Raw genomic sequence first — 12,795 nt, forward strand, 5'->3', positions numbered from 1 at the left:
CATGATGAAGAAATTTGATCCGGGTCAGACCCAATCCCAATCGAAAGTGACAGTTTGACACATGTGCTAGAGTCCGTGCCGCTTGCAGCCCAATGGGAGCATCTCTCCTTCAATTAGCCACCTTGTCGCGTTTTACGCGGCATGATTGGCAGCACTGCGATCGCGGCGCGCATACGCGAACTTTTCATATTTCGCGGGCTTCTCAACGACCAATCTGTTTGAGTTCGATGTTTCAAAAAGCTCTCTAGTCCACATTGGGAGTGCTACACTAAAATTTGCAGGTTAGCGGTATTGAGTATATAATTCCGGACCAATGCCAATACAATTACCTGCATTCTTTGTATTTGTGAGTGGTTTGTCGCCAGGCGCACAGGGAAACGAAAGCGCAGGTGGTCTCTCTGTCATAGGCTAATCCAAGAACTCGTTCATTTTTCACACGCGCTGCCTGACAACATTAATTTAGCCGCGTACTTCTGCAGCAGGTTCAAATACCTTGACCACTCCTCGGCAAAATCAATGAGAACGCACATTGGGAAGCGAAAATGAAAACCGAAACCAAAATTATTTTGCACCTGCTTTGTACATATACATTTATACAATTAAAAGTATAAGTATACACAATATATATTTTGTTTTTAAGACGCAATACTATAATTGCGGTGTCTGTTATATCAGGTAGAAGAAGAAGAATATAAATAACCGCTCAGTGCGGCGCTGCCATTTTGTGCGGCGCTACACAAACAACCAAAATGGCGTCCAAGAGCAGCAGCTTTATGGATACGAGAGCTGAACTTGCCGAACTCGTGAAGCGCAAGGCCGAAATCGCGGTACGTAAGTCTCGCAATATCCTTATGAAATGTTACTGAGTCGTTCTGCAGTGCATACTGCAGCGGAAACCTTTCAGTGATGGAATAATCGCCTCAACCTCGACCCCTTTCAATATGGCGCGAGCACTGGTTCACATTGGGCTGCGTGTATCGGACCGCACGTGTCTTTGTTTACGTTTTGTGAGCGCACCTCTCGAGGCGATGGATCGCTCTGTGAATTCGCTCATTTGTGAGGTTAACCTTCCACCTTGCCACGCAGCGGCAGTGTTTGCTGCGCCAGTGATGTAAATAAAGTGCATTTCAAAACGCGCGCGCCGCACTTGGCGCGAGCCGCTTCATTCACACGTGCTCTTCGTATGCAGGATACACTGGCAAACCTCGAGCGGCAGATCTATGCATTCGAAGGAAGTTACCTGGAGGACACACAGCTGTATGGGAACATTATACGAGGCTGGGATCGGTACTTGGCGCCAAATAAGTGAGTAGTTTCGTTCGGCGCTCTTCTGTGTGCATTGCCGATTTGAGCCGTAAATGATCGTATGTGTTGGCGACAGTTAGCTGCGTTGTAATCGCAGTTAACTGTCGCGAGTTGACTGAGTGATAAGTGCATGCAGGCCCGTAGCCAGGGGGGGAGGGGTTGGGAGAGGGGGCCCAGCCCCCCCCCCCCCCCCGAAATTTTGATGACACATGATGTTTCATCGAAAATAAATAATGAAAATAGGCGTTTTTCTCAAACACTCAAGGCCTTCAGCAAGTCCCTCCCCCCCCCCCCCCCCCCCCCCGAAAAAAATTCCTGGCTACGGGCCTGAGTGCATGGTAAAGAACCCCAGGTGGTCGAAATTTCCGGAGCCCTCCACTACGGCGTCTCTCATAATCGTATCTTGGTTTTGGGACGTTAAACCCCAGATATTATAGAGTTGTTTGAGTGATTGCGGCTGCGACTGCCACTGTGACTGTAACGTGTTTCTTCGAGCTGTGCTTTTCACAAGCCCCAGCGAAACAGTTTGATACGCGAACTTTCCTATTTGTATGTGTTCACGTTGTCGGTTGTGCGCGTAGGGAAAAGCGATCTGCAAACCTCAACACGCGTCTGATGCAACTATTCATTGTGCCGTGTCATGTCGCGAAGAAAAAAATATCTGCAGTGTGACTCTTTTCTTATTTACTTGTGATGGTAGCTGTGCCCACTAGAACCCACGCAGTATCTAGTGAGAGCTTTGTTGCTTTTCCGCACATAGAAAATCAATTTTTAATTGTTCAGTGTGTTAGCGATGCGGTTATATTATGCAATAAGCATGCTAACGTTAACATGACCTCCCCCCCCCTCACCTCTGAGTAGCTGGCTCTGTGTCTTGAAGTGTCTGGTCAGATGCAATAACTTATCAAGCATAGAATTTTCAATGGACATTGGTGCTAGTTAGCGCGTCTGCGTTGTGCTCAGTCATACTCAAAATCAAGGTATAAAACCCGTACATAGTGTCCACTGTCACATTAGATTGTGTCAACCTTGTAACACATTATATTCAGAAGCTTCGTCGTTTTCCATAAACTTCTCATATCTGGTTGATCTTATTCCTGGGCCACTGGGTATGTGCCACTGTGGCACAAGGGCCGCAGAATGCTTAATCTGTTTGTAGTGCATTGTACTTCACTCTGCGTACGTTTCTCGATATTATTGTCCTTTCGACAGTTATCAGACAACATTTAAATGGAGTTTGATGCAAGCATTGTGTGATGTTACAGTGGTGACCACTGCATAAATATTTGATGAAATTTGACACCCAATAAAATTAAAATAATGGCAATGTTGTGCATTGCACTTAGTCGCGTTAGAGCATTTGATTGAATGCTTTGTCCTGTTGCCTCCCTTTTCTGGGTTTGGTGTGTTTACAGCTGACCTTTGCATCAAAAGAGTTACGTGTCTATAATTGCCAAATCTGACATATACACCGGAATACCTGCTACGGTAGGTTATTCACATTTTTACTTGGTTTGAGGTGCATTGATGACATGGATGCACTGATGAAAAATTGTTGGAGCAGGCTCGACTGTATTATCAGTAGAGACCGGATTTTAGGCAAATGCCTATTTTGTTCCTTGCGCTCCTATCGCGTCATTTTGATATATGAGCATGAATTAGAAGTTAAGAAGGGCTTTTATAGTGTTTTTATAGTGCCTATTTTTGGTGTTCGTGCCTAAATGTTTACAAATGCCTATAAATGCCTGTTTTCAAAATTGGCGCTTACATGAACGCTATTTAGCCTCAAGTTTCGCTCACGGGTGCTGCTTGAGTCCGTTATTCATGTTACCGCGTAAGATTGACTGTTGGGAACTATGGTGTTCAACCTAGTCTTCTAGTTCAACCTACCAACAACCGCTAGCAGCAGTGAAGCGGGACACGCTGGCGAGCATTCGCCGCCGCGCTGACATGGCCCGAGTGGTTGGCGAATGCGAAACCGCGGAGAGCCATCAGCGGAAAGGAGAGTGAAGAGCAAAAAAATAAAGAAAAATGTGATGTGCACGCAGCTTTTGTTTTGTAATTTACTTTTTAAGGTGTTCACTGCAGTAGCGTAGCCAGAAATCTTTGTCAGGGGGGGACGGGGGGACAACCATACTTTATATACGTTCGTGCATGCATTTGTATGTGCGCATGTATATACACACACGCAACACTGAAAAGTTTCGGGGGACGGGAGAAGGCTGACCCCCCCCCCCCTCCTGAAGCCAATGGTTGACTGCCAGGAGAGAAATTGGCTCTACGCAATTCGACCCGGCCAATAGGAAGAATCCCTCGCTTCTGGTCTTTTAGCAATCTGGCTGTCTGCTCGTACTCTGCACTTCTCAGTCATGCCGGAAAGACGCTCAGGAGTGTGTTCATTCGACAGTGAACACTTGACTCACTATGCAGAACACGGGAGTGCGAACCGTGCGCTACAAAGCACGCTATGTTAAAATGGCGTTTTTGTAACTCGCCGCAAACATCCGGCAAAATTTCCGGAAGGGAGCCGTGGGAGACTTTGTTCGCCAGCGAGGATCGGGTGGTGCAACTCACACTCCTCGACCAAGCGCGGCGGGCCGCTCAAGCCAGTGGAGCCCTGGAATAGGGGCCCCACCCACCCGCTCCCTGGACCCCTTTTTTTTTTCCTTCCTCAATAAACGTTTTGATATATATTGTGCCATCTTAAGCAATAACATTCTTGTTTTCCTGTCGTAGATAGAGGTCGCGCACGTCTTTGTTTGAAATTATTTGCATTTATGTGAAAATTTATTGTGGCTATATTTATGATTTTGGAAGCCTAAAACATTGTCTTGCCTGCCTATTTTTGGCGCGTAAAACGAGCTCTTTTAGTGCCTAAAAATCCGGCCTCTTATCAATAGCGAACCACTGTGCCTTTCTCGATTCTGCTTCAAGCGAATAGGGCTCTTAAAAATAAATCTCTTCATTTGTGCTTGTTCTGTGCAGGAACACAAACAGCAAGGCAGACAAAAGGAACCGCAAGTTCAAGGAAGCTGAACGTCTCTTCTCAAAGTCTTCCATCACTTCCATGGCTGTAAGTTTAGTTGTTTTGATTAATGCGTGTAAGCTTGTGGTTTCTCTGATGTTTGTTCTTCCTACTCTTCCTACTTTTTTTTTTCGTGAAGTTTTCTGACCATTGTAACAAAATTTGAAGTTCTTTCCTTTCATTGTGCTCACAGATGTACTTAAAAACACACTAAAGACCACGATTAAGTTTGTTTAGCCTAGTCATGTATCTGTCTCAAACCTTTATTTAGCATCTACTTGGTGCAAAAAGTCTGTTTTCTAGCTTAGAAGGGTGGTTGTTTGGGCTAGGTGGTGTTTCATGATAAATGGCAGTAAAGTGTGAAAAAAAGGATGCCATTGACAAGGTTGGACAAGCACCTGTCGTTTGTCATCCCTAGTCCACGTCATCCTTTTTTTCATGCTTTACCCCTGGTTTTTAGGATGTAAAATAAATAAAGAAAGAAAGCATCTGTATTGAATTTTTAGTCTTGTATGCAAGACTACAAGACTTGTATGCAAGCAATACAAGAGCCAGTAGACAACCCCACAGTCCAAAATGTGTGACGAAACGGTAACTGGGCACTTGTAGGACGTGAACATGCTGTGGCAAAAATTTTGAGAATAAGTGTTGTAATAAGGAAGTTACGGGGTATAGAACAACCCGCTTTCAGATGGTTTCGGTTTCTCGCTCGGCCTTGTCACCCTTCTTGGCAGCCAAGAGAGGTAGGCGTAGCCTGCTGTCGTGACTACGGCCACTTTGGCAACGTAACACGACATCAGCGATTATGTCATCAGCATGTAGCCAATGACTGAGTGAGGCTTCCTGCACGTGTCGCTCATGTCAGCGGTGCTAGGATCTCCCTAGTGGCGTGGTGAAGAAGCGCGGTAAATGTGAGGCCAAAACCGCATTGTTGCAAGGCCAAGGTGCCGTTTCGTAGTGCAGAGGACCAGTCGGCGAAGTCGGTGCTACGTAATGTTGCCCGTGGGCAAGATTACATCACTTCGAGTACGAGGAGGCGCTGGAGAGGGGTGCGGGAATTGTTTTTCGAAATGAAGTGTCTGTGCGGCACGCAGCGCTGTGTTATTAATGAAATGTGATCGCTGCGGCTGTCTGCACGAATTGGCGAGCTTGTTTGGGAGGCCCTTTAAGCGCTGCTGTATTAGTGTGTCGTTCACTGCTTCGTGCCAAACTCTTGTTTACAAGTGCCAGAGGCACTAAATCTTGTGTTGGGATCAATTCTTGCAGCGAACAGGAATCGTGATATCACATTTAAGATGCCCTTCGCCTACAATGTGATGCGAAACTACCTTCTACTAATTTTGCGTAACTTAAAAAAAAATTATGATGCCGCTGTTACTTTACAGGCATCCGTACTTGTGTATCTAGGTTACATGGAAGAACTACAGCTATCTTTGAGAGACAATGAGCGGATGAATGTGATTACACCGCTACGTTATTGCACTTGCTACTTTTACATCATTGCCGAGTGCTCTGGAGTTGGGGTCTGGCCAGCTTAACTTTTGTCCCCTCCTCACCAATATTCATTCCTGTAGTTCTTGTACAAGCACTAGTGGAGACAGATTGCTTTCATTTTGGTCACCTTCCTTGAAATAACGCACAGGAGCTTCTCTCTGTCGTCGCGTGGTGTGTGACGCATGATAGTGCGTGGGTTGCACTGACTAGTAACATATGTGTTACCTTTGAGCCGTTTGTTGCTGCAGTTTTTTCCAGACTGTTTGCTCGAAAGGGAGCCCACCGTAAGTCATTCCTGCAGCCACTGCAGACGACCTGTTCTTTTAGCCCTTGTTTGAATGTGTGTTCGCATTCGTTGTGATGTCTCAACAGCCATGGCAACACAGCTGGCCTGATTTATCATCCTTATGCTGTTCGAAAAGCTTTTGATTGGTTGACACGTGAAAGACAGGTGTGTCAACGTGATGACAATGTGTTGTGTGTTGTCGGGAGGAAAGGGTTGGGCTCATTGTGTGCTACTGATCCCTTTCTGAAAATCCCTGAGAGGACAATCAGATTCAAACAAATAAGAGCCCTCTTGGTTTCTATTTTTGTACGACACAACCGTTGGTTGTGAGCAGGAGAGAGCAACCGTGTGGAGGAGGGTGGAAAAAGCAAGCAAGAAACGTTGCTGCTGCGGAGTTCTTCAGACACTGGCAACTGTGCTGACCTGGTGTCATTTCAAAAAAAGTTCTTGTGACCATCTTTTCATGTACAGTGGAACCTCGTTGATACGATTCTGCATAATACATTTTTGGGCCTAACACATTTTTTCTTTTTATTCCTGGCCAATGTCCCTTAGAAATAATGTATTTCATGCGTTCAGTACGGCCACATTTTTGCCCGAAATTGGATAATACGACTGCGAAAGTGGACCTTGACCGATATATCTAGAAATCCTACGTTTATTCTTCGGTATAATTCAAGGCGCGTTCCAACAAGTCGCGATCTGCACGTTGCAGAGCCGCTGCGGCCGCAGCAGCATCGGTTTTCAATGTTGAGCGACTTCCATGTTACTCAATAAAAGTGAGTTGCTGGCAGAGTATGCACATTTTCCTCCTCTTTTAACCTATTATGTTAATACGATTTTCACTTAGTACGTTTTATTTTCTGGTTCTCGTGAAAAACGTATCAACGGGATTCCACTGTATTTGATGCACAGCTGCCCCTATATAACAAATTCTAGACATAGATTAGCTTAGGCCACATCAGATGGCCACAAGTACTAATCCAGATTTCAAGAGACTTGCTTGTTGGACAAGTTGGTACATGGTTACACTTGAAGAAAGCCACTAAAACATGGAAATATGAAAAACTGAGAGGCAGAGGTGGCTTCTTCCTATTTCCATGTTTCAGCGGATTCCTCCGAGTGTAACTAATTCGGATGTTTCTGGTAACATGTTTATGTGACAAACATCTGGTCGTGATGAAACAAGTGCAATATGCACACAGACTTAGAAGACTTAGACTCATCATGAACATTTAGTAACATGCCCAACTGGCAGTCATGCTGAACATCTGGTGCAGTGCGTCATAGATGTGCCATATATAGTTGATGCCAAGAATCTTTCTGCTTTACTGTTACGACTGAGAAATAAAAGAACAGCAACATTTAATGTATACTACCTGCAGCAAATGGGAGAGTTGGGCTAGTCGGTTGGGGTTCATATTGAACAGCGCAAAAAACGAGACAGAAAGAAGAGACTTCTTTCTTTTTCTTTTCTTTGTGCTTGAATAAATCATTTAGTTGTCAGTCAGCGCTCGTGTTGTGCAGTCTCTTCTTTGTGTCTCGTTTTTTTGCGCTGTTCAATGTGTATACTACAATACTAGCAGAATGCTGCATTGCGCAGATGCACCGGTCATTTTGTGACATAGCTGTGCACAGGAATAAACACTGAACATTACATCATAGTTTTTCTGCCATAAATTACAGCCTCAAAAGCAATGCCAAGACATGTCCATAGGTTGAGCTGTAACTGCGTCTTGTCTCCATAAATAGCACCAGTATGAGAGCTCTGCGAAATAGGCTGGTTATACAGTTACCTAAGCTAGACCTGTCGCTTGGCAGTTTCTAAAAAAGGGCCACTGACACCAAAATTTGAAAGTCAAGATGTTTAGGTCGTTTGATTCTTTCTCATACGTAGGTTCTCCTGAGCATGTCTTAGTGGCAGTTGTCGCCTTGAACATATTTTACTGCGGTTTTAAAGTATGTGGGAATGCTCGGATGAGTTAGCAGCACATTGCAACGTTGTCATCAAAATGACACATCTAGGGATGCGTAGCGATGTAGCTGATTGGGCTAGTTGGTTACTCATACTGAAGATAACGCGAAAAAGCACAGCCAACAAAAGCACACACACAGGAGAGGCGCTGACTGTCAGCACTTGTCCTGTGTGTTTGCTTTGCGTAGGCCGTGCTGTTTATCTCCTAGCAACCCCTCCGGCTCTCTCTGATGTCCTGTCGGTTCCGTGTGTATCGTTTGCGTCGTTGATAGAAATGTTTGCGCTGAAGCAGAACAGCTTAGTGAAGAGGCTCTTTCCTTCCTTGTTCACATTAGTGGCATAGCCAGGGATCTTTTCTGAAAGGGCCTGCCCTCAATTATGAAGTAGGGCTGGGCAGGTGGTTGTTGTTCGTTGTCACATTAGGCTAGAGGTGCTATGGTGAAGTAGGAGGGAGCATAGGTCGGCAAAAAAAAGAGTGGAGCTCACTCAGACTCACTCAAGAAGTATATTTCGCGCTTTTAATCTCGTACCTTCAAATACAAGTTATCAGTGGTTGCAATCCAGTATGGATGTTTTTATTCAAAAACGTGACTTGCACAAGATATTTTTATCAAGAACTTTCCGCGAAAGAGATTGTGGGGGGGGAGTTCAAGGCACCCCCCCCCCTTTTGTAACTCATGCCGCTGATCAATAGACCTTGAGCTGGCGCATGAACGCTAGTGTGTTGAACTATGTGTTAGTAGACAGTAAAAGTGGATATTGATGTGAGCGACATAAGGTGGGATAATAATGCCATAGGTGCATGGCTCGGCAAAAGAAGTGGAGCTCACTCAGGCTCACTCAGGAAATATACTTTGAGCTTAGGACTCAGTCAGACTCCACCTCACCAAAATATCACTCACCTGGATTCAGACTCAGATTCATTGCTCGATCTGAGTCTGAGTAAGTTTGCCGACCTATGGCAGGGAGGGGCATGTGCATGTCAGGCCACCCCATGGTTCACGCATGGCTTGCCGTGTCTGGCAGCTCACAAAGGAATAGGGCATTGGTGCGACCCTACTAGAGCAGCCATATTGTCTCATTTCTTCTTGCATGCAGTGCCCCGTTTCAGCAAGTGCACTCCTCAGTGTCACTAAGTTTTTAGTGTATGCGACTGTGTGTCCGGTTAGGGCTGATTACCATGACTTGGCACTAGTTTCTTGCTACCGGGGGATATATTTTGAAGCGACACAAAAGCAAACCATGAATTATGATTCTAGCATTAACTTTATCTATCTTTGAAGCATTAGTGGTTTTAATTCCATGATTGCTGGCCACAGACATACTTATTAAGGCATAAAAGTTGCAAAGGAAAATTTGACTGTCAGGTGCACGTTTAAAATCGGTGCTGTTGTAAATGACATTAGTTGACGAGTTGTCTGTACATAATCTGTAGATTTCGCGAAAGAAAGTCTCTGGGCTGTCTAAATAACTTTTTTTTTTTTCGTTGTTAAGGCATCATCAGCTGCTGTTCAAGTGAATATTTTTTACTATGCAAGCGAATAGTATGTATGCGTTTAATGTGCTGCAGCACTCCCAATACATGGAGTGCTTCTGCGTGCCCTCTTGTAGAACCGATTATTATTACTAGGTTGACCTCTACTTTTCGTTAATTTCCATGTTTTTTTTTTCCTGCAGGCTGTGAGTGGCATAATAGAGAAGGATGAGAGAGGTAAGTTCATGCTTAGTTCATCTTTCAGTCTAGTTAGTTGGTTGTGTGGTGTACTCTTGCAAACGTGAAATTATGAAGTTTAATGTTTAGTGAAACGAAAAACAGCTCGAGAAGAGGTACAAAATGTGACACCCATGTACGCTGGCTCATAGCTGGCAAAATTGACTTCCTTGGCAGCGTCATCTCATGGCAATGTATTGAGAAAAAAGAGTCGCTTTCCGTCTCTGTATTCTTGCACTGTTTTTCATTTCAGTGTGTGTAGCGCACTAGCATGGGCTGCAAGAATCCGACCAAGAAAAGACGGCGATGACGAAACAACCAGCATGAGACGGACGCGCGTGTTCTTGTTCGCATCTGTGTAAATGGTTCCAAAAAAATACATAATTTGTGGTCCTACAGCATCGACATCTGTCTGCCTGTTACCACAAATTGGTGACCCGGACTTGCTTGATCGCTCTCGCTTCCCGATTTGCGCGCGCTTCATCCGCTTCGCTTGGCCTACAGCTGCCAGGAACTTGAGCATCGCAGCCCTTCCCGAAGCCGACAGTAATGGCCTCTCAGCAGGTACCATTATCATCGCCTCAGCCCCGTGAGCTCGAGGTTTCCGTTCTCAAGCTCCCCGAGGTCTGGTCGTCGGACTCGGAACTTTGGTTCATCACTGTGGAGTCATTGTTCCGCAGTTGACCATGTATGACCATGTCGTCGGGCACAAATTATGTCGTCAGACCAAAAATGATGTATCGTTTTGGAACCATTTACGCAGACGCAAGCAAGAACACGCAAGACCGTCTCGTGCTGGTTGCTTTGTCGTCGTCGTCTTTTCTTGGTTGGATTCTTGTATCCCACGCTACATGTGCCTCAAAACCAACTAGCTCACCAACAAGTATTAGCAGGGAATGTTTCTTATTGTATAAGTACTGTAAAGCTTCATTATCTCAGTCCTTTAGTATTATTGGAAAAATTGTAATTAAGCAGGATCTAGTTATACTAAAGTGACTAGAAAACATAAAACCTACAGTACAATTTTACTGCCTGGTGCACATTGTGAAGTAGCAGCATAAAACCAAAATTTTAAAGGCGGCGTGGCGTGTTGCTAAATCTTTCGACCTGATCCAATTGTGCGATGGCGCTAACATAGCGGCCGCGAACTATGTTGCTGCCATTGAGACTGTTGTTGGCTGTGTCCGCACTTGGCTCTGTTGCGCTGGGCCATGACTTGTTTCATACATCCTTCTTGACATAAAGAGAAGTTTCTTTACTGCCTGTGGCAGCGTGTCTGGACCCAGCAATGTGTGCATCCTGCATGTATCGAGTAGTATAGCTCTAATGAACATAGCGCATACAAAGATAAGCAGATAAGTCTGCAACATGAACGAGTTACCAAAGGCTATGATTGAAACTCACTGGTAAACAGCTGTGTATGCCCAAGGCTGTCTTGCAAACATTGACTCTGTCAGAGCTTGAATCCGTGTTACAGGGATTTTTTGGACTTGTATCTTGAGTCCTTTACTAAATTCAGGTGCAGGTGCTGCATAGTTCCGAGAGGGACATTGTTTTTGGGGCACATCAACGAGGTACACCACTTGAAAGGAAGTGACCCTTGTCCTAGGGCAAGAATGGCAAACATTGGTTCTCACTGGGGTTTTACATAAGACGCGAAACTTAAACACCTGAACACCAGCTAAAAGTGCTAGATGCTCACATTTTATGTGGCAGCTTTTTCTGATGGAATAAAGCCACTTGTAGTGAAAACCAAGAATCACAAGTGAATAGCTGGCATCACTGCTAGCACAACATAATTTCAACGTTGAAATGCTTAGAGTCTTCTAATGACAAGCAAACATTTCATGTTTGTGCTACCTCATTGTGTACGGCATGCCTTTTTGTCAATGCAGGAAGGGGAAACAACCACATTTATTTTTTTTGCCACAAAACAAGTGATAAACTTCGTGCGAGCAATAAAATCTAAATTGAACGTAACAGCCGAATTCCTGGCTCATTCATGCCTGCATCTGGTATGGGTAGCAGGACCTTTTATGACTGGCAACCAAAAAGCAACTCAAGGCAACCAGTGTTCGCACCTGCGGTTGCAGCTTATACCTATTGCCACACCGAATTTACGTCTACTCACACTGCCATTGCCTCGCAACATAAGCTGGTGTCTAGTTCCTGCTCATCTGATTGGTTCAGAGGTTTGTAACTGAAAATAACTAAACAGCAAGTGACCGAGCCAAAGCAGTCACTTTTTGACCAATGCGGCTTAACAACAGGGTGAAGGAAAGAAGTGTTCATTTTTAAGGGCTCGTTTTTTCTTTGTTATACACAATATTAATGAGCACTAACAGACAATAATGCCAAGGAATGTATAGGGGATGTTTTAGTAGCAAATGTAAGTTAAATGTGAGGAAAGAAAAGTGGACGAAAAGATAGCTTGCCGTGGGCAGGGACCGAACCTGCGACCTTCGAATAATGCGTCCGATGCCCTACCAACTGAGCTACCGCGGCGGCCATCCCTCCGTCCACTTTATAGGGTATATATGTACATTTAAACGTAGGAGCGTCAGTCAGCGCCGCCAGTAGCCATGACGGCGAGTGTGGAACACTCTTTTTCTGCCTGTTGGCGTCACGTAGCACGTGAACTTATTACCAGCTGGCAGCTGACTAACAACTGGCAGCTGAACAACAGGGTGGCATATAGTATCACCAGTGGTCTGTCTTCGTAAGCATGGTAATGAAAGAGTTAATTGAATCTGACATAAATGTTGATGCATAGTTTTTTCCTATTAGGCGAACAACAATCCGCTTCGCACACTACATCATCAAGCCACTAGCTGTAATTGCAAATATCAGTTGGGTGAATGTGAACAGTATGGAGAACAAAGGTGAAAATTGTACACCATATTTTATAGATACAACATATTGTTACACCCTCAAGTAATATTAATGGTCAAACCTTATTGCCTCTCACAAACACCTTTAAAGGGATTCTGCAACACTTT

At 44.7% G+C, this 12,795-nt stretch overlaps 1 protein-coding gene across 1 annotated transcript in view; it reads left to right on the plus strand.

Annotated features, from left to right (window-relative positions):
* The first annotated feature begins 730 nt into the window (after positions 1 to 730).
* The window catches only part of LOC119395952 (chromatin modification-related protein MEAF6), a 31,021-nt gene continuing 18,956 nt past the window's right edge, over positions 731 to 12,795 (plus strand). Inside the window, exons 1-4 of the mRNA XM_037662980.2 lie at positions 731 to 827; positions 1,190 to 1,305; positions 4,291 to 4,378; positions 9,763 to 9,796. Of these exons, the coding sequence (XP_037518908.1) occupies positions 750 to 827; positions 1,190 to 1,305; positions 4,291 to 4,378; positions 9,763 to 9,796 (316 nt within the window). The 5' untranslated portion in view covers positions 731 to 749. The remainder of the gene's footprint in view (positions 828 to 1,189; positions 1,306 to 4,290; positions 4,379 to 9,762; positions 9,797 to 12,795) is intronic.

The sequence above is a fragment of the Rhipicephalus sanguineus genome, chromosome 6 (genome assembly GCF_013339695.2).
Source record: "Rhipicephalus sanguineus isolate Rsan-2018 chromosome 6, BIME_Rsan_1.4, whole genome shotgun sequence".
NCBI classification, from domain to species: domain Eukaryota; kingdom Metazoa; phylum Arthropoda; class Arachnida; order Ixodida; family Ixodidae; genus Rhipicephalus; species Rhipicephalus sanguineus.